The 21,647-nt window shown below is 38.5% G+C and overlaps 1 protein-coding gene across 2 annotated transcripts in view; it reads right to left on the minus strand.

The window, feature by feature from the left end:
* Positions 1-21,647, minus strand: part of LOC128655877 (DNA (cytosine-5)-methyltransferase 3A) — an 877,286-nt gene that overhangs the window by 195,607 nt on the left and 660,032 nt on the right. For both annotated transcript variants that reach the window (XM_053709465.1, XM_053709464.1), the window contains exons 8-12: positions 11,318-11,476; positions 6,233-6,340; positions 5,939-6,095; positions 4,865-5,011; positions 3,502-3,546 (exon numbers count right to left, since the gene is read on the minus strand). In XM_053709465.1, coding sequence (XP_053565440.1) covers positions 3,502-3,546; positions 4,865-5,011; positions 5,939-6,095; positions 6,233-6,340; positions 11,318-11,476 — 616 coding nt within the window. The remainder of the gene's footprint in view (positions 1-3,501; positions 3,547-4,864; positions 5,012-5,938; positions 6,096-6,232; positions 6,341-11,317; positions 11,477-21,647) is intronic.

A 21,647-nucleotide genomic window follows, 5' to 3' on the forward strand; every position in this document is an offset into this window, starting at 1 on the left:
GTATATCACACACAAGCTCATTACTAATGTATATCACACACGCTCATTACTTATGTATATCACACACAAGCTCATTACTAATGTATATCACACACAAGCTCATTACTAATGTATATCACACACAAGCTCATTACTAATGTATATCACACACAAGCTCATTACTTATGTATATCACACACAAGCACATTACTTATGTATATCATACACAAGCACATTACTTATGTATATCACACACAAGCTCATTACTAATGTATATCACACACAAGCTCATTACTTATGTATATCATACACAAGCTCATTACTTATGTATATCACACACAAGCTCATTACTAATGTATATCACACACAAGCTCATTACTAATGTATATCACACACAAGCTCATTACTTATATATATCACACACAAGCTCATTACTTATGCATATCACACACAAGCTCATTACTTTTGTATATCATACACACGCTCATTAATTATGTATATCACACACACGCTCATTACTTATGTATATCACAGGCAAGCTCATTACTTATGTATATCACACACAAGCTCATTACTTATGTATATCACACACAAGCTCATTACTAATGTATATCATACACAAGCTCATTACTTATGTATATCATACACAAACTCATTACTTATGTATATCACACACAACCTCATTACATATGTATAGCATACACAAACTCATTACTAATGTATATCACACACAAGCTCATTACTTATGTATATCACACACAAACTCATTACTAATGTATATCACACACAAGCTCATTACATATGTATATCACACATAAGCTCATTACTAATGTATATCAAACACAAGCTCATTACTTATGTATATCACACACAAGCTCATTACTTATGTATATCACACACAAGCTCATTACTTATGTATATCACACACAAGCACATTACTTATGTATATCACACACAAGCTCATTACTTATGTATATCACACACAAGCTCATTACTTATGTATATCACACACAAGCTCATTAATAATGTATATCATACACAAGCTCATTACTTATGTATATCACACACAAGCTCATTACTTATGTATATCACACACAAGCTCATTAATAATGTATATCACACACAAGCTCATTACTTATGTATATCACACACAAGCTCATTAATAATGTATATCATACACAAGCTCATTACTTATGTATATCACACACAAGCTCATTAATAATGTATATCACACACAAGCTCATTAATAATGTATATCACACACAAGCTCATTACTTATGTATATCACACACAAGCTCATTAATAATGTATATCAAACACAAGCTCATTACTTATGTATATCACACACAAGCTCATTACTTATGTATATCACACACAAGCTCATTACTTATGTATATCACACACAAACTCATTACTAATGTATATCACACACAAGCTCATTACATATGTATATCACACACAAACTCATTACTAATGTATATCACACACAAGCTCATTACTAATGTATATCACACATAAGCTCATTACTAATGTATATCAAACACAAGCTCATTACTTATGTATATCACACACAAGCTCATTACTTATGTATATCACACACAAGCTCATTACTTATGTATATCACACACAAGCTCATTACTTATGTATATCACACACAAGCACATTACTTATGTATATCACACACAAGCTCATTACTTATGTATATCATACACAAGCTCATTACTTATTTATATCACACACAAGCTCATTACTTATGTATATCACACACAAGATCATTACTAAAGTATATCACACACAAGCACATTACTTATGTATATCACACACGCTCATTACTTATGTATATCATACACAAGCTCATTACTTATGTATATCACACACAAACTCATTACTAATGTATATCACACGCAAGCTCATTACTAATGTATATCACACACAAGCTCATTACTAATGTATATCACACACAAGCTCATTACTAATGTATATCACACACAAGCTCATTACTTATGTATATCACACACACTCATTACTTATATATATCACACACAAGCTCATTACTAATGTATATCATACAAAAGCTCATCACTTATGTATATCACACACAAGCTCATTACTTATGTATATCACACATAAGCTCATTACTAATGTATATCACACACAAGCTCATTACTAATGTATATCACACACACGCTCATTACTTATGTATATCCCACACAAGCTCATTACTAATGTATATCCCACACAAGCTCATTACTAATGTATATCACACACAAGCTCATTAATAATGTATATCACACACAAGCTCATTACTAATGTATATCACACACAAGCTCATTACTAATGTATATCACACATAAGCTCATTACTAATGTATATCAAACACAAGCTCATTACTTATGTATATCACACACAAGCTCATTACTAATGTATATCACACACAAGCTCATTACTAATGTATATCACACACAAGCTCATTACTAATCTATATCACACACAAGCTCATTACTTATGTATATCACACACAAACTCATTACTAATGTATATCACACACAAGCTCATTAATAATGTATATCATACACAAGCTCATTACTTATGTATATCACACACAAGCTCATTAATAATGTATATCACACACAAGCTCATTACTAATGTATATCACACACAAGCTCATTACTAATCTATATCACACACACAAGCTCATTACTTATGTATATCACACACAAGCTCATTACTAATGTATATCACACACAAGCTCATTACTTATGTATATCACACACAAGCTCATTACTAATGTATATCACACACAAACTCATTACTAATGTATATCACACACAAGCTCATTACTTATGTATATCACACACAAACTCATTACTTATGTATATCATACACAAGCTCATTACTTATGTATATCACACACAAGCTCATTACTAATGTATATCACACACAAGCTCATTACTAATGTATATCACACACAAGCTCATTACTAATGTATATCACACACAAACTCATTTCTAATGTATATCACACACAAGCTCATTAATAATGTATATCATACACAAGCTCATTACTTATGTATATCACACACAAGTTCATTACTAATGTATATCACACACAAGCTCATTACTTATGTATATCACACACAAGCTCATTAATAATGTATATCATACACAAGCTCATTACTTATGTATATCACACACAAGCTCATTACTAATGTATATCACACACAAGCTCATTACTAATGTATATCACACACAAGCTCATTACTAATGTATATCACACACAAGCTCATTACTAATGTATATCACACACAAGCTCATTACTTATGTATATCACACACAAGCTCATTACTTATGTATATCACACACAAGCTCATTAATAATGTATATCATACACAAGCTCATTACTTATGTATATCACACACAAGCTCATTACTAATGTATATCACACACAAGCTCATTACTAATGTATATCACACTCATTACTTAGTTCCCCCCCCCCCCACAGATCACACTGCCCCAGTCTCACCTTCAATGTTTCTGCACTTTTGTCGCACTTCATAAACCAGTCTCTCTAGCAAAGAGAAAACAATAGTTAGCAACAAATATTGACAGCATACAGGCTTATACTGGGCTTGATTACAAGTGGTGCGCTATAACTTTGCTAGAAGAAAGCTTTTGTGTGCATCAGGTAGCGCGCATATTACAAGTTGAAAGTAAAAGGTTTGCGCAGGAGTAAAACCCAAAGCACGCAAAAACGTTAGAATGTTATTTTTATAGTAACTACATATTTCTATATATACCGATACCTGTATATCTATTTATTTATATATATATATATATATATATATATATATATATATATATACACACACTACAGTATTTATATATCTATTTCTAAATTTCATGTTTATTTAGTTTTTGTAACGAGGCAACAGTGGAGTTGCCATGAGAACACAATTTTGGCGCAATTTTTTTAATTAATTGATGTGTGGGGCTTAACATATTTAAGTTACACTGTTTTCATTTGTACCCTGTCTGCTCTGAGGAAGGGGTCTGTGAACCCCGAAATGTTACCACTTAATATATAAGAACTTATTTAAAAAAAAAAAAAAAACATTTTATAAATAAGAACTGTTTTATCTAAATGCAGTGAGTGCAGTCCCTGCTTGACATTTATTATATATATATATATTCTGTTTCAATGAAGGACTGCACTCACTGGACTTAGATAAAGGATTAAATATTTATTCCTTTATCTAAATCCAGTGAGTGCAGTCCTTCATTGAAACAGACTGTAAGTACTACCGACTTTGCATCCTGTTTGAAGACCCTATTGCATTGTGAGTGCAGATACACACGGATGATATATATATAAATAAATGTATGTATGAGTATATACAATATAGCCCTTTGCAGTCAAACACCTTGTCATATACTTTTGTTTATATGTTTTATCAGATAGTGTTTATATGAGTGTAAATGTAATTTTCAATCTCTGTTGTGTTTAGTGTGACTTTTTTTTACGCACTACCCTTTACGCAAGATTCTCAGTCGCGCTAACCTGACGAGAATAAAAACTGATTTGCGCTCTTTCCGTCACACGCAAAACCCCGATATCGCGCATGCACAAATGTTAGCACGCCACTTGTGAATAAATAGAACAGATTCTTCTATGTGAAGAACATTGGAATGTGAAATATTCATATTTTCATCTTGCAAAACAGTTTACTTTCAACTTGTAATACGAGTGCAACCTGACGTGTACAGAAAGCTTACCTCTAGAACAGTCAACATTTAAATAACGCTCCACTGGTAATCTGGCCCAATGTTTTCTATATTTCCCTGATGTTACCAAACTCAAACCTACAGGAAGCGTACAGTGCACTCACCTCTTGTGCGCTCATCAATGATCTCTTTGACCTTGGGTTTCTCTGTGCTTTTACGAGGTTTCTTGGCAGGAGGTGGTGGGGCGTAGGCTGCAGCTTCCGGCTCCACCCACATCTCTGTGTAAACTTCTTTGTACGGATTACGTTCCTCTGTGGCGAAGAAACATGAAGAGTAAAGTTTTTGTAATATTTATACTGTGCAATGGCTGGTGAGTAAGCACTTTATGTAAAAGGGGTACATTCACTGAGGTTATACAAAATATTAACCCAGGGCCCAAGAAAGCCATTGTCTGGTTATGATGTCTGTATTTGTCAGCCCTGCTGAACCCAATCTTATAGGGGATCACCTTGGGGCGCATTACTTTGGGAATTATTAGGTACATTATAGGGGAGACCAGCACACTCTGCACATGCAGCACAGATAAAGTGTCTTGCGTCATATGAGAATATCTGCGAGTTATAGAACTGATAAAAAGCAATGCAAAAGGAGTAAATCCTTTTATAAACAATAGTGTTTTTATTACTGAGGGAATTAATAGAATCTAGAAGCAAGAAATGTTTCAAATCACAGCCGTATTTAATACCTTGATCACCTGGAACCCTCACACAGCAGTGTTCATCCTTTAATCTGTCTATCTACAGCTATCTATCTAGTCTATCACTCTCTCTATAGCACAAATACATACATAGATCAGTGATTTAACCCCATGACTAATAAAACTGCACACAGAGGTTTATTTACCCCTTCTTTTTCTGGCACAAGTAATAAAGGGGTTTAATTGCCACATTGTACCACTATTTTACCCATACTTTAATCCAATTCATTGCCTGATATTCAGCAGTGAATTCTGCTCCTGCCTTACAAACTCAGGGTCAGCCATTTGCGCCGCTTCTGTTGCTGCCACGTGTGTGAGGAGTGGCTGTGCCGCTAGTTCATGACATTGAGGAGAGCGGTGCAACGGTGAGGGCATGTTGCTAGGCACCAGAGCCCATTTTCAATTCCCTCCTGATCTTAAAAAGAGCCTTACTAATGTTGGCAATATGGATATACTGAGAAGGGTATTTTAATGAGCCCACCTTCTGGAGGTTCCAGGCCCTTGGGTCCAGAAGGTTGGAAACCTCCCAGCGCCCACTCAATCATCTGCTTATTTTGTATCTCCACTGCTTTGGACGTGTCTGACTCATCATTGTCAGGGCATGATGGGAACACTTTTCTGGCTCGAGTGCTTGCCACCTAGAGAGTAAATCAAAATATTACAAACATGTAAAAATATCATACAAAAATATCATAGAGTGAGTGCAAAGTGATACTTATAAATAGAGAAAATGCCACACCTACTAGACAAGACATGGGCACCAGAGCCACCATACCTGCAGGACTTCATAGATGGCCTTCCTATACATGGGCTGCTTGCTGTAGGTGGCCTGGTGAAATGCGTTAGCGAAGGAGCTGAGAGGCATTAGCTTCTCCACACAAACCTGAAAGAGAAATCATTATTATTTACAGCACTCAGCCAATGTATGATGATTAAATATACTCAGGTATTTCTTTGTAGACCATTTCAAAGCTTTGAATTTCCTTTATACTTTCCCAATAAAAGGTTATGTAGTAAAACAAGGATTCTGATGTCATTAGGTATTTATGTTCATTATACAACTGTCAGCGTGATTTATAATGATATATTTGTAGTGGGTGAGTAGTTACAGGATAAAATATAGTCAGATAAAAGTTATGTGAGATCAGGGACATATCAGAGGGTACAAACAGGCACCATTGGAATAATATATTTATTCTGCTGAATATTAAAGTCTGGAGAGAACGAGACGGAAAGACAGAGGGTGTAAATACATGATAATCAAAGATCCCATAGAGAGAAGTCCTGCAAAATCTTTGGGGGCTATTTTTTAGCATAATATTGTAAGACAGTCTATCAAGATCCTCATTACTTACGCCAGGACTATATACTGGAATTATAACTTTCATACAGTAAACAAACCCAAAGCAGAGACAGTTCTTGCACCAATTAAGACCAAGTACGTCCAATCTAAAAATAAAGACTGAAACCCTTTTACAGCACATTTACTTAGACCTACCAACAGAGATTCCAATACTGGCCGTATACTCAGTTTATACCATGTAATGTCAACATTAGCCCAGTGCCACATTCCCTAATATATGTGCTTGGCCCTATGCCAATAAAACTGAGAGGGGAGAGAGACAGAAGGAGGAGAAGAGAGGGAGAGAGATCAAGAGAAGTGTGTGAGAGGTTTCAGTACTTTAACATTCCTTTTTAAGAGAGAAAACTGTATCATACAAAGACATCTCTTCACAATATGCACAATAACAAGCACATAAGTAAAACACATCAGATGGGGCAAAGCTAAGAAAGATAGTATATAATACATTTGTTTGTTTTTTACTCATTCTTGACTCTTATTATGAGTATGAGATGGTGCATAACATGGTTTACGTTTGATGAAGATTGTGAGTCCCAGAAACGTTGAAATCCCTGAATCTGAATATCACCCTGCAGCATCATCAAGCAGTGCTACATAGCTAAGACACCAATAAAAGAGTTTGATTTTGAGCCAATGTTTCTATTAAACGTGAGGTAAACATGGCAGGGATATTTGTTTGTAAAGTAAACATGGCAGGGATATACGTTTGTAAAGTAAACATGGCAGGGATATACAATATGTTTGTAAAGTAAACATGGCAGGGATATACAGTATGTTTGTAAAGTAAACATGGCAGGGATATACAGTATGTTTGTAAACTAAACATGGCAGGGATATACAGTATGTTTGTAAAGTAAACATGGAGGGATATATATTTGTAAAGTAAACATGGCAGGGATATACAGTATGTTTGTAAAGTAAACATGGCAGGGATATACAGTATGTTTGTAAAGTAAACATGGAGGGATATATATTTGTAAACTAAACATGGCAGGGATATACAGTATGTTTGTAAAGTAAACATGGCAGGGATATACAGTATGTTTGTAAAGTAAACATGGAGGGATATATATTTGTAAAGTAAACATGGCCGGGATATACAGTATGTTTGTAAAGTAAACATGGCAGGGATATACAGTATGTTTGTAAAGTAAACATGGAGGGAATTATATTTGTAAAGTAAACATGGCAGGGATATACAGTATGTTTGTAAAGTAAACATGGCAGGGATATACAGTATGTTTGTAAAGTAAACATGGCAGGGATATACAGTATGTTTGTAAAGTAAACATGGCAGGGATATACAGTATGTTTGTAAAGTAAACATGGCAGGGATATACAGTATGTTTATAAAGTAAACATGGCAGGGATATACAGTATGTTTGTAAAGTAAACATGGAGGGATATATATTTGTAAAGTAAACATGGCAGGGATATACAGTATGTTTGTAAAGTAAACATGGCAGGGATATATGTTTGTAAAGTAAACATGGCAGGGATATACGGTATGTTTGTAAAGTAAACATGGCAGGGATATATGTTTGTAAAGTAAACATGGCAGGGATATATGTCTGTAAAGTAAACATGGCAGGGATATAAAGTATGTTTGTAAAGTAAACATGGCAGGGATATACCGTATGTTTGTAAAGTAAACATGGCAGGGATATATGTTTGTAAAGTAAACATGGCAGGTATATATGTTTGTAAAGTAAACATGGCAGGGATATATGTTTGTAAAGTAAACATGGCAGGGATATATGTTTGTAAAGTAAACATGGCAGGGATATATGTTTGTAAAGTAAACATGGAGGGATATATGTTTGTAAAGTAAACATGGCAGGGATATATGTTTGTAAAGTAAACATGGAGGGATATATGTTTGTAAAGTAAACATGGCAGGGATATATGTTTGTAAAGTAAACATGGCAGTGATATATGTTTGTAAAGTAAACATGGCAGGAATATATGTTTGTAAAGTAAACATGGCAGGGATATACAGTATGTTTGTAAAGTAAACATGGCAGTGATATATGTTTGTAAAGTAAACATGGCACGGATAAAAGTTTGTAAAGTAAACATGGCAGGGATATATGTTTGTAAAGTAAACATGGCAGGGATATACAGTATGTTTGTAAAGTAAACATGGCAGGGATATATGTTTGTAAAATAAACATGGCAGGAATATACAGTATGTTTGTAAAGTAAACATGGCAGGGATATATGTTTGTAAAGTAAGCATGGCAGGGATATATTTTTGTAAAGTAAATATGGCATGTTTGTAAAGTAAACATAGTAAAGATGTTAGGAATATATATTTGTAAAGTAAACATGGAGGGATATAGGTTTGTAAAGTAAACATGGCAGTGATATATGTTTGTAAAGTAAACATGGCAGGAATATATGTTTGTAAAGTAAACATGGCAGGGATATACAGTATGTTTGTAAAGTAGACATGGCAGGGATATATGTTTGTAAAGTAAACATGGCAGTGATATATGTTTGTAAAGTAAACATGGAGGGATATATGTTTGTAAAGTAAACATGGAGGGATATATGTTTGTAAAGTAAACATGGCAGGGATATATGTTTGTAAAGTAAACATGGCAGGAATATATGTTTGTAAAGTAAACATGGCAGGGATATACAGTATGTTTGTAAAGTAAACATGGCAGTGATATATGTTTGTAAAGTAAACATGGCAGGGATAAAAGTTTGTAAAGTAAACATGGCAGGGATATATGTTTGTAAAGTAAACATGGCAGGGATATACAGTATGTTTGTAAAGTAAACATGGCAGGGATATATGTTTGTAAAGTAAACATGGCAGAGATATATGTTTGTAAAGTAAGCATGGCAGGGATATGTTTGTAAAGTAAATATGGCAGGGATATATGTTTGTAAAGTAAACATAGTAAAGATGTTAGGAATATATATTTGTAAAGTAAGCATGGAGGGATATATGTTTGTAAAGTAAACATGGCAGTGATATATGTTTGTAAAGTAAACATGGCAGGAATATATGTTTGTAAAGTAAACATGGCAGGGATATACAGTATGTTTGTAAAGTAGACATGGCAGGGATATATGTTTGTAAAGTAAACATGGCAGGGATATATGTTTGCAAAGTAAACATAGTAAAGATGTTAGGGATATATATTTGTAAAGTAAACATGGAGGGATATATATTTTTAAAGTAAACATGGCACGGATATATGTTTGTAAAGTAAATATGGCAGGGATATATGTTTGTAAAGTAAACATAGTAAAGATGTTAGGAATATATATTTGTAAAGTAAACATGGAGGGATATATATTTGTAAAGTAAACATGGCAGTGATATATGTTTGTAAAGTAAACATGGCAGGGATATATGTTTGTAAAGTAAACATGGCAGTGATATATGTTTGTAAAGTAAACATGGCAGGGATATATGTTTGTAAAGTAAACATGGCAGGGATATACAGTATGTTTGTAAAGTAAACATGGCAGTGATATATGTTTGTAAAGTAAACATGGCAGGGATAAATGTTTGTAAAATAAACATGGCAGGGATATACAGTATGTTTGTAAAGTAAACATGGCAGGGATATATGTTTGTAAAGTAAACATAGTAAAGATGTTAGGAATATATATTTGTAAAGTAAACATGGAGGGATATATGTTTGTAAAGTAAACATGGCAGGGATATATGTTTGTAAAGTAAACATGGTAGGAATATATGTTTGTAAAGTAAACATAGTAAAGATGTTAGGAATTATACAATTATACAAACATGGCAGGGATATACAGTATGTTTGTAAAGTAAACATGGCAGGGATATATGTTTGTAAAGTAAATATGGCAGGGATATATGTTTGTAAAGTAAACATAGTAAAGATGTTAGGAATTATACAATTATACAAACATGGCAGGGATATACAGTATGTTTGTAAAGTAAACATGGCAGGGATATATGTTTGTAAAGTAAATATGGCAGGGATATATGTTTGTAAAGTAAACATAGTAAAGATGTTAGGAATTATACAATTATACAAACATGGCAGGGATATACAGTATGTTTGTAAAGTAAACATGGCAGGGATATATGTTTGTAAAGTAAACATGGCAGGGATATATGTTTGCAAAGTAAACATAATAAAGATGTTAGGGATATATATTTGTAAAGTAAACATGGAGGGATATATATTTGTAAAGTAAACATGGCAGGGATATATGTTTGTAAAGTAAATATGGCAGGGATATATGTTTGTAAAGTAAATATGGCAGGGATATATGTTTGTAAAGTAAACATAGTAAAGATGTTAGGAATATATATTTGTAAAGTAAACATGGAGGGATATATGTTTGTAAAGTAAACATGGCAGGGATATATGTTTGTAAAGTAAACATGGCAGTGATATATATTTGTAAAGTAAACATGGCAGGGATATATATTTGTAAAGTAAACATGGCAGGGATATATGTTATTGATAATACAGTTGCGAGATGAAGCCTTACCACAGAGAACTTTCCATCACCAAACCACATGACCCAGCGCGTACCCTCCGCTGCACGGCTCCTGCCAGTCATCCACCAGGACACAATCCGACCAGGCCACCAGGAGAACCCACGCAACTTCCCCCAGACCAGCTCCCCAATGCCAAAGCCCCGGCCATCCTAGGATATGGGGAGAGAACCAGCTGAGAGTGGAATATTGCATCTGTAGAACTCACTACCGGCTTATAGATACAGTATCAATGACTATTCTCTAGCAGTGATAACAACAATTTATGCTTACCAGATAAAACAGAATTTATGTTTACCTGATAAATTACTTTCTCCAACGGTGTGTCCGGTCCACGGCGTCATCCTTACTTGTGGGATATTCTCTTCCCCAACAGGAAATGGCAAAGAGCCCAGCAAAGCTGGTCACATGATCCCTCCTAGGCTCCGCCTACCCCAGTCATTCGACCGACGTTAAGGAGGAATATTTGCATAGGAGAAACCATATGGTACCGTGGTGACTGTAGTTAAAGAAAATAAATTATCAGACCTGATTAAAAAAACCAGGGCGGGCCGTGGACCGGACACACCGTTGGAGAAAGTAATTTATCAGGTAAACATAAATTCTGTTTTCTCCAACATAGGTGTGTCCGGTCCACGGCGTCATCCTTACTTGTGGGAACCAATACCAAAGCTTTAGGACACGGATGAAGGGAGGGAGCAAATCAGGTCACCTAAATGGAAGGCACCACGGCTTGCAAAACCTTTCTCCCAAAAATAGCCTCAGAAGAAGCAAAAGTATCAAACTTGTAAAATTTGGTAAAAGTGTGCAGTGAAGACCAAGTCGCTGCCCTACATATCTGATCAACAGAAGCCTCGTTCTTGAAGGCCCATGTGGAAGCCACAGCCCTAGTGGAATGAGCTGTGATTCTTTCGGGAGGCTGCCGTCCGGCAGTCTCGTAAGCCAATCTGATGATGCTTTTAATCCAAAAAGAGAGAGAGGTAGAAGTTGCTTTTTGACCTCTCCTTTTACCGGAATAAACAACAAACAAGGAAGATGTTTGTCTAAAATCCTTTGTAGCATCTAAATAGAATTTTAGAGCGCGAACAACATCCAAATTGTGCAACAAACGTTCCTTCTTTGAAACTGGTTTCGGACACAGAGAAGGTACGATAATCTCCTGGTTAATGTTTTCGTTAGAAACAACTTTTGGAAGAAAACCAGGTTTAGTACGTAAAACCACCTTATCTGCATGGAACACCAGATAAGGAGGAGAACACTGCAGAGCAGATAATTCTGAAACTCTTCTAGCAGAAGAAATTGCAACTAAAAACAAAACTTTCCAAGATAATAACTTAATATCAACGGAATGCAAGGGTTCAAACGGAACCCCCTGAAGAACTGAAAGAACTAAATTGAGACTCCAAGGAGGAGTCAAAGGTTTGTAAACAGGCTTAATTCTAACCAGAGCCTGAACAAAGGCTTGAACATCTGGCACAGCGGCCAGCTTTTTGTGAAGTAACACAGACAAGGCAGAAATCTGTCCCTTCAGGGAACTTGCAGATAATCCTTTTTCCAATCCTTCTTGAAGGAAGGATAGAATCCTAGGAATCTTAACCTTGTCCCAAGGGAATCCTTTAGATTCACACCAACAGATATATTTTTTCCAAATTTTGTGGTAAATCTTTCTAGTTACAGGCTTTCTGGCCTGAACAAGAGTATCGATAACAGAATCTGAGAATCCTCGCTTCGATAAGATCAAGCGTTCAATCTCCAAGCAGTCAGCTGGAGTGAAACCAGATTCGGATGTTCGAACGGACCCTGAACAAGAAGGTCTCGTCTCAAAGGTAGCTTCCAAGGAGGAGCCGATGACATATTCACCAGATCTGCGTACCAAGTCCTGCGTGGCCACGCAGGAGCTATCAAGATCACCGACGCCCACTCCTGATTGATCCTGGCTACCAGCCTGGGGATGAGAGGAAACGGCGGGAACACATAAGCTAGTTTGAAGGTCCAAGGTGCTACTAGTGCATCCACTAGAGCCGCCTTGGGATCCCTGGATCTGGACCCGTAGCAAGGAACTTTGAAGTTCTGACGAGAGGCCATCAGATCCATGTCTGGAATGCCCCACAGCTGAGTGACTTGGGCAAAGATTTCCGGATGGAGTTCCCACTCCCCCGGATGCAATGTCTGACGACTCAGAAAATCCGCTTCCCAATTTTCCACTCCTGGGATGTGGATAGCAGACAGGTGGCAGGAGTGAGACTCCGCCCATAGAATGATTTTGGTCACTTCTTCCATCGCCAGGGAACTCCTTGTTCCCCCCTGATGGTTGATGTACGCAACAGTTGTCATGTTGTCTGATTGAAACCGTATGAACTTGGCCCTCGCTAGCTGAGGCCAAGCCTTGAGAGCATTGAATATCGCTCTCAGTTCCAGAATATTTATCGGTAGAAGAGATTCTTCCCGAGACCAAAGACCCTGAGCTTTCAGGGATCCCCAGACCGCGCCCCAGCCCATCAGACTGGCGTCGGTCGTGACAATGACCCACTCTGGTCTGCGGAATGTCATCCCTCGTGACAGGTTGTCCAGGGACAGCCACCAACGGAGTGAGTCTCTGGTCCTCTGATTTACTTGTATCTTCGGAGACAAGTCTGTATAGTCCCCATTCCACTGACTGAGCATGCACAGTTGTAATGGTCTTAGATGAATGCGTGCAAAAGGAACTATGTCCATTGCCGCTACCATCAACCCGATCACTTCCATGCACTGAGCTATGGAAGGAAGAGGAACGGAATGGAGTATCCGACAAGAGTCTAGAAGTTTTGTTTTTCTGGCCTCTGTCAGAAAAATCCTCATTTCTAAGGAGTCTATTATTGTTCCCAAGAAGGGAACCCTTGTTGACGGAGATAGAGAACTCTTTTCCACGTTCACTTTCCATCCGTGAGATCTGAGAAAGGCCAGGACAATGTCCGTGTGAGCCTTTGCTTGAGGAAGGGACGACGCTTGAATCAGAATGTCGTCCAAGTAAGGTACTACAGCAATGCCCCTTGGTCTTAGCACAGCTAGAAGGGACCCTAGTACCTTTGTGAAAATCCTTGGAGCAGTGGCTAATCCGAAAGGAAGCGCCACGAACTGGTAATGTTTGTCCAGGAATGCGAACCTCAGGAACCGATGATGTTCCTTGTGGATAGGAATATGTAGATACGCATCCTTTAAATCCACCGTGGTCATGAATTGACCTTCCTGGATGGAAGGAAGAATAGTTCGAATGGTTTCCATCTTGAACGATGGAACCTTGAGAAACTTGTTTAAGATCTTGAGATCTAAGATTGGTCTGAACGTTCCCTCTTTTTTGGGAACTATAAACAGATTGGAGTAGAACCCCATCCCTTGTTCTCTTAATGGAACGGGATGAATCACTCCCATTTTTAACAGGTCTTCTACACAATGTAAGAATGCCTGTCTTTTTATGTGGTCTGAAGACAACTGAGACCTGTGGAACCTCCCCCTTGGGGGAAGTCCCTTGAATTCCAGAAGATAACCTTGGGAGACTATTTCTAGCGCCCAAGGATCCAGAACATCTCTTGCCCAAGCCTGAGCGAAGAGAGAGAGTCTGCCCCCCACCAGATCCGGTCCCGGATCGGGGGCCAACATTTCATGCTGTCTTTGTAGCAGTGGCAGGTTTCTTGGCCTGCTTTCCCTTGTTCCAGCCTTGCATTGGTCTCCAAGCTGGCTTGGCTTGAGAAGTATTACCCTCTTGCTTAGAGGACGTAGCACTTTGGGCTGGTCCGTTTCTACGAAAGGGACGAAAATTAGGTTTATTTTTTGCCTTGAAAGGCCGATCCTGAGGAAGGGCGTGGCCCTTACCCCCAGTGATATCCGAGATAATCTCTTTCAAGTCAGGGCCAAACAGCGTTTTCCCCTTGAAAGGAATGTTAAGTAGCTTGTTCTTGGAAGACGCATCAGCCGACCAAGATTTCAACCAAAGCGCTCTGCGCGCCACAATAGCAACCCAGAATTCTTAGCCGCTAACCTAGCCAATTGCAAAGTGGCGTCTAGGGTGAAAGAATTAGCCAATTTGAGAGCATTGATTCTGTCCATAATCTCCTCATAAGGAGGAGAATCACTGTCGACCGCCTTTATCAGCTCATCGAACCAGAAACATGCGGCTGTAGCGACAGGGACAATGCATGAAATAGGTTGTAGAAGGTAACCCTGCTGAACAAACATCTTTTTAAGCAAACCTTCTAATTTTTTATCCATAGGATCTTTGAAAGCACAACTATCCTCTATGGGTATAGTGGTGCGTTTGTTTAAAGCGGAAACGGCTCCCTCGACCTTGGGGACTGTCTGCCATAAGTCCTTTCTGGGGTCGACCATAGGAAACAATTTTTTAAATATGGGGGGAGGGACGAAAGGAATACCGGGCCTTTCCCATTCTTTATTAACAATGTCCGCCACCCGCTTGGGTATAGGAAAAGCTTCTGGGAGCCCCGGCACCTCTAGGAACTTGTCCATTTTACATAGTTTCTCTGGGATGACCAACTTGTCACAATCATCCAGAGTGGATAATACCTCCTTAAGCAGAATGCGGAGATGTTCCAACTTAAATTTAAATGCAATCACATCAGGTTCAGCTTGTTGAGAAATGTTCCCTGAATCAGTAATTTCTCCCTCAGACAAAACCTCCCTGGCCCCATCAGACTGAGTTAGGGGCCCTTCAGAAATATTAATATCAGCGTCGTCATGCTCTTCAGTATCTAAAACAGAGCAGTCGCGCTTACGCTGATAAGTGTTCATTTTGGCTAAAATGTTTTTGACAGAATTATCCATTACAGCCGTTAATTGTTGCATAGTAAGGAGTATTGGCGCGCTAGATGTACTAGGGGCCTCCTGAGTGGGCAAGACTCGTGTAGACGAAGGAGGGAATGATGCAGTACCATGCTTACTCCCCTCACTTGAGGAATCATCTTGGGCATCATTGTCATTGTCACATAAATCACATTTATTTAAATGAATAGGAATTCTGGCTTCCCCACATTCAGAACACAGTCTATCTGGTAGTTCAGACATGTTAAACAGGCATAAACTTGATAACAAGTACAAAAAACGTTTTAAAATAAAACCGTTACTGTCACTTTAAATTTTAAACTGAACACACTTTATTACTGCAAATGCGAAAAAACATGAAGGAATTGTTCAAAATTTACCAAATTTTCACCACAGTGTCTTAAAGCCTTAAAAGTATTGCACACCAAATTTGGAAGCTTTAACCCTTAAACCGTTTTGAACTTTAACCCCTTTACAGTCCCTGGTATCTGCTTTGCTGAGACCCAACCAAGCCCCAAGGGGAATACGATACCAAATGACGCCTTCAGAAAGTCTTTTCTAAGTATCAGAGCTCCTCTCACATGCGACTGCATGCCATGCCTCTCAAAAACAAGTGCGCAACACCGGCGCGAAAATGAGGCTCTGCCTATGCTTTGGGAAAGCCCCTAAAGAATAAGGTGTCTAAAACAGTGCCTGCCGATATTATTATATCAAAATACCCAGATAAAATGATTCCTCAAGGCTAAATATGTGTTAATAATCAATCGATTTAGCCCAAAAAAAGTCTACAGTCTTAATAAGCCCTTTTTGAAGCCCTTATTTACAATCGTAATAAACATGGCTTACCGGATCCCAGAGGGAAAATGACAGCTTCCAGCATTACATCGTCTTGTTAGAATGTGTCATACCTCAAGCAGCAAGAGACTGCTCACTGTTCCCCCAACTGAAGTTAATTGCTCTCAACAGTCCTGTGTGGAACAGCCATGGATTTTAGTGACGGTTGCTAAAATCATTTTCCTCATACAAACAGAAATCTTCATCTCTTTTCTGTTTCTGAGTAAATAGTACATACCAGCACTATTTCAAAATAACAAACTCTTGATTGAATAATAAAAACTACAGTTAAACACTAAAAAACTCTAAGCCATCTCCGTGGAGATGTTGCCTGTACAACGGCAAAGAGAATGACTGGGGTAGGCGGAGCCTAGGAGGGATCATGTGACCAGCTTTGCTGGGCTCTTTGCCATTTCCTGTTGGGGAAGAGAATATCCCACAAGTAAGGATGACGCCGTGGACCGGACACACCTATGTTGGAGAAATTCCTATCTTTCCTGGCAGGGAGAGTCCATAACTTCATTCATTATTGTTGGGAATATCAACACCTGGCCACCAGGAGGAGGCAAAGAAACCTTCCTTCCTTGGATGGAGGAATGGACCCTGAATTAGAAGGTCCTTCCTCAGAGGTAACCTCCAAGGTGGAAGAAATTACATCTTCACCAGATCTGTGAACCACATCCTGTGAGGCCAGACAGGAGCTATTAGAATCACAGATGCTCTCTCCTGCTTGATACGAGCAATGACTCATGGATGGAGAGCAAATGGAGGAAATAGGTATGCTAGACCGAAAATCCCAAGGAACCGCCAGAGCATCTATCAAAGCAACCTGAGGATCTCTTGACCTTGATCTGTACTTTGGAAGTTTGGGGTTCTGACGAGATGCCATCAGCTCCAAACTCCGGAACCCCCACCTGAGGATTATCCTTGAGAACACTTCCGGATAGAGAGCCCACTCCCCAGGATGAAAAGTCTGTCTGCTCAGAAAATCTGCCTCCCAATTGAATCTGATAAAGGATAAGGATAATTGAAGCCAAGCTGTCAAGGCATTGAAGATTGCTCTCAACTCCAAGATGTTTATGGGAAGAGAAGACTCTTCCCGAGATCACAGGCCCTGAGCTTTTAGAGAACCTCAAACAGCTCCCCAGAAAAACAGGCTGACATCCATAGACACTATCACCCAGGAAGGTCTCTGGAAGCAAGTGCCCCGAGACAGATGTCAGACCAATCACCTCCATGCTTTGAACCACTGATGGACGAATAGCAGACTGGAGAGAAAGGCAAAAAAGCAAGAAGTTTGGATTTTCTGACGTGCGTCAGGAAAATCTTTTCCAGATTCACTTTCCACCAGTGGGAATGTAGAAAAGACAACACCATCTCTGTATGAGATTTTGCTAGATGAAAAGATGACGCCTGAACCAAGATGTCATCTAGATAAGGCACCACAGCAATTCCCTGGAATCTGATCACTGCCAATAGAGCTCCTAGAACCTTTGTGAATATTCTGGGAGCCGTGGCAAGACCAAACGGGAGTGCAACAAACTGGAAATGCTTGTCCAGAAAAGCAAACCTTAGAAACTGGTGATGATCCCTGTGAATGGGAACATGTAAATATGCGTCCTTCAGGTCTATAGTCATCAGGAACTGACCTTCCTGAACCAATGGATGAATGGAACAAATAGTTTTCATCTTGAAGGACGGGACCCTGAAGAATTTGTTGAGACACTTTAGGTCTAGGATGGGACAGAAAGTTCCCTCCTTTTTGGGATGCACAAATAGATTTGAATAGAATCCTTGACCCTGTTCCTCTAGAGGGACTGGTACAATAACTCCCAGGGAGGATAGGTCCTCTACGCAATTTAAGAAGGCCTCCCTCTTTACCTGGTTTGAGGATAGTCTTGACAGGAAAAATCTGCCCCTTGGAGGGCAAGACTTGAATCCTATTTTGTAACCCTGGGATATGGGATACTACGTCCACAGCCCACGGATCTGGGACATCAAGTATCCAAGCCTGTCAAAAAAAGGAAAGCCTGCCCCCCACTTGATCCAATATTGGATCGGGGGCGTACCCTTAATGCTGATTTAGTCAGCGGAAGGCTTCTTGTTTTGCTTTCCCTTATTCCAAGGCTGGCAAGATTTCCAAGAAGACCTGGATTGGTGTGGTTTGGAAGAAGAGGAGGAAGACTTCTGTCCTTTAAAATTGCGAAAATTAGAAGTCTGTCAACCCTTAGGTCTATTCTTCTTGTCCTGAGGTAGGAAAGATCCCTTTCCACCCGTAATCTGTGAAATGATTTCTGCCAGACCAGGACTAAATAAGGTTTTACCCTTATAAGGTAAAGCCAAAAGCTTGGCATTTGAAGAAACAGCAGCCGACTAAGATTTTAACCACAGAGCTCAACGAGCTAGGACAGTGAAGCTAGACATCTTAGCTCCCAGTCTAATTACATGCATGTTGGCATCACATATAAAGGTATTGGCTAATTTAAGAGCCTTGATCCTAACTTGGATCTCCTCAATAGTAGTCTCCTCTGATATCAGATCAGACAGGGCATCACACCAATAAGATGCCACACCAGCAACCATAGCAATACTTGCCGCAGGTTGCCACTGTAGTACTTGATGGATGTACATCTTCTTTAAGTAAGCCTCTAGCTTCTTATCCATGGGATCCTTAAAGGAACAACTATCCTTGTGTACATAACTAGTATAACCATAGCTAAGTTTACATTATGTATATATTTACACATTTTTAAGAATTATTTTTGGAATTAACTAACTGAATGACAGAACTGAGAGAATACTTCCAAATGACAGATGAAGGGTGAGTGCCAACTTTTGAGCTGGAAACAGAGAGGCAGAAAGTGGGGAAAATAGAATTATGTTTAAAAGGACCACAAGACTTCCAAGTTACCGCCCTAGTTAGGAATTATTCAAAACTACTTATGATCATGGACAGACATTGGAGTCATAAATTAAGTTTATATCAGAAAGCTCTTAATATGGATGTGAGCTAACCACGACTGATGTTACTGGCAAATACTGGTGGGATATGGCTGATCTGCTGGATGGCAATTAATGAAATTCAGATGGAATAGCTTTGTGCACGGGGAAATTATTAGAATGAATTAATATTAAATAAAAAATTAAAAAAGAAGATTGAGGGGAGGAAGACAAATAGTGATGTAAGTCCATCTGAAGGAATTAGAAAAACTACTACAAAGAGACAGGTAAAGGGAAGAATATAAATTAAATATAAGAGAGATTTTATTTCTTTTAGATTTTTTCTTTTTATATACTTTAATTCCACTACTTCAAGCCAAGACTATATCAACCTCTGCTGGCTTTAGAATGGTAGCTTCTTTTTCTGAGCAGTGTGCTGGGCAGGAGGAGTTAAAAATACACTCTAGCTACGCAAGTTGCACAGTACTACGCAAAGATGTGTATGGAGATTGTAATTTAACTAATCTGTTGGTTTTCACTGATGTCAAGCAAGGCACTGTAGGGAGTTGCGGTGCGATGGGGGTGACACCATCAGAGGAGATTAATTCTTGCTTGATGGTGTCAAGGACCACCAAGTCTTCTCGTGGACCACCAGTGGTCCACGGACCACTGGTTTTTGACCGCTGCTCTATAGAAATAGTAGTTCTTTTAGCTAGAATAGAAATAGCTCCTTCTACCTTATGCACAGTGCGCCATGAGTCACGAAAGGAGTCAGCAACAGGAAACATCTTTTTAAAAACAGGGGAAGGGAAAAAAGGAATCCCTGGTTTATACCATTCCTGAGCTATAATTTCAGACAACTTGTCTGGAACAGGAAAAACATCCTCAGAAGAGGGAGAATCATAAACTCTGTTAAGTTTAGAAGACTTTTTAGGGTTGACAGCAACCGAAGGTTCAGAGTCATCCAAAGTAGCTAGAACCTCCTTCAGTAGTAACCGGAGATGTTCAAGCTTTAATCTGAAATTAACTTCTTCAGATTTACAAGATTTTTCCCCCATAGTATCAGAGTCCGAGATTTCAACTTCAGAAGCTACTGAAGTATCTTCCTCATCAGACATCTAGGAAAGCTTGACCAGCACAGATTTAGAGGGGTCAGAATTCTTACTAGCAGAAATATATCTATATTTCCTCTTACGTTTACCCGAAGAAGGGAAAGCAGATAAAGCTTCAGACACCGCAGAGGTTATCTGAGCAGCAAAATCTCTTGGCAAATATACACCCCCAGGAGGTTGAGAGGAACAGCAGGGCACTACATGTGAAACCATTAAGGCTGGGACGTTTGAGGAGAAAGCTGTGGCATATCCTGAACAGCATTATCCTGAGAAACAGTTGGCTCAGAAGGGAGTAATTTATCTTTGCATTTTAGAGTCTTAGCTAAACATGAGGAACAAAATTGCATAGGTAAAACAATTTGGGCCTCTAACCATAATAAACACTTATCCATAGAAACAGAATCTTGGTCTGTGTCCATAGCTGAGAAAAGTCCTCAATAAACAGTGAAAAATAAAAGAACAGTTAAGTCACCTTAAAACATTAACTGTGCAGAAAAAAGCTAATTATGCTAAATGTTATTGAAGCAAATTTTAATTAGAGTCCCTTGCACCTCTATACCTCAGACTAGCTGAGGAGATCTTACCGCACCGGGTGGAGTTGACACTAGTAAAGGGAAGAACTCTC

Source organism: Bombina bombina, chromosome 4, assembly GCF_027579735.1.
Source record: "Bombina bombina isolate aBomBom1 chromosome 4, aBomBom1.pri, whole genome shotgun sequence".
Taxonomy (NCBI): Eukaryota; Metazoa; Chordata; class Amphibia; order Anura; family Bombinatoridae; genus Bombina; species Bombina bombina.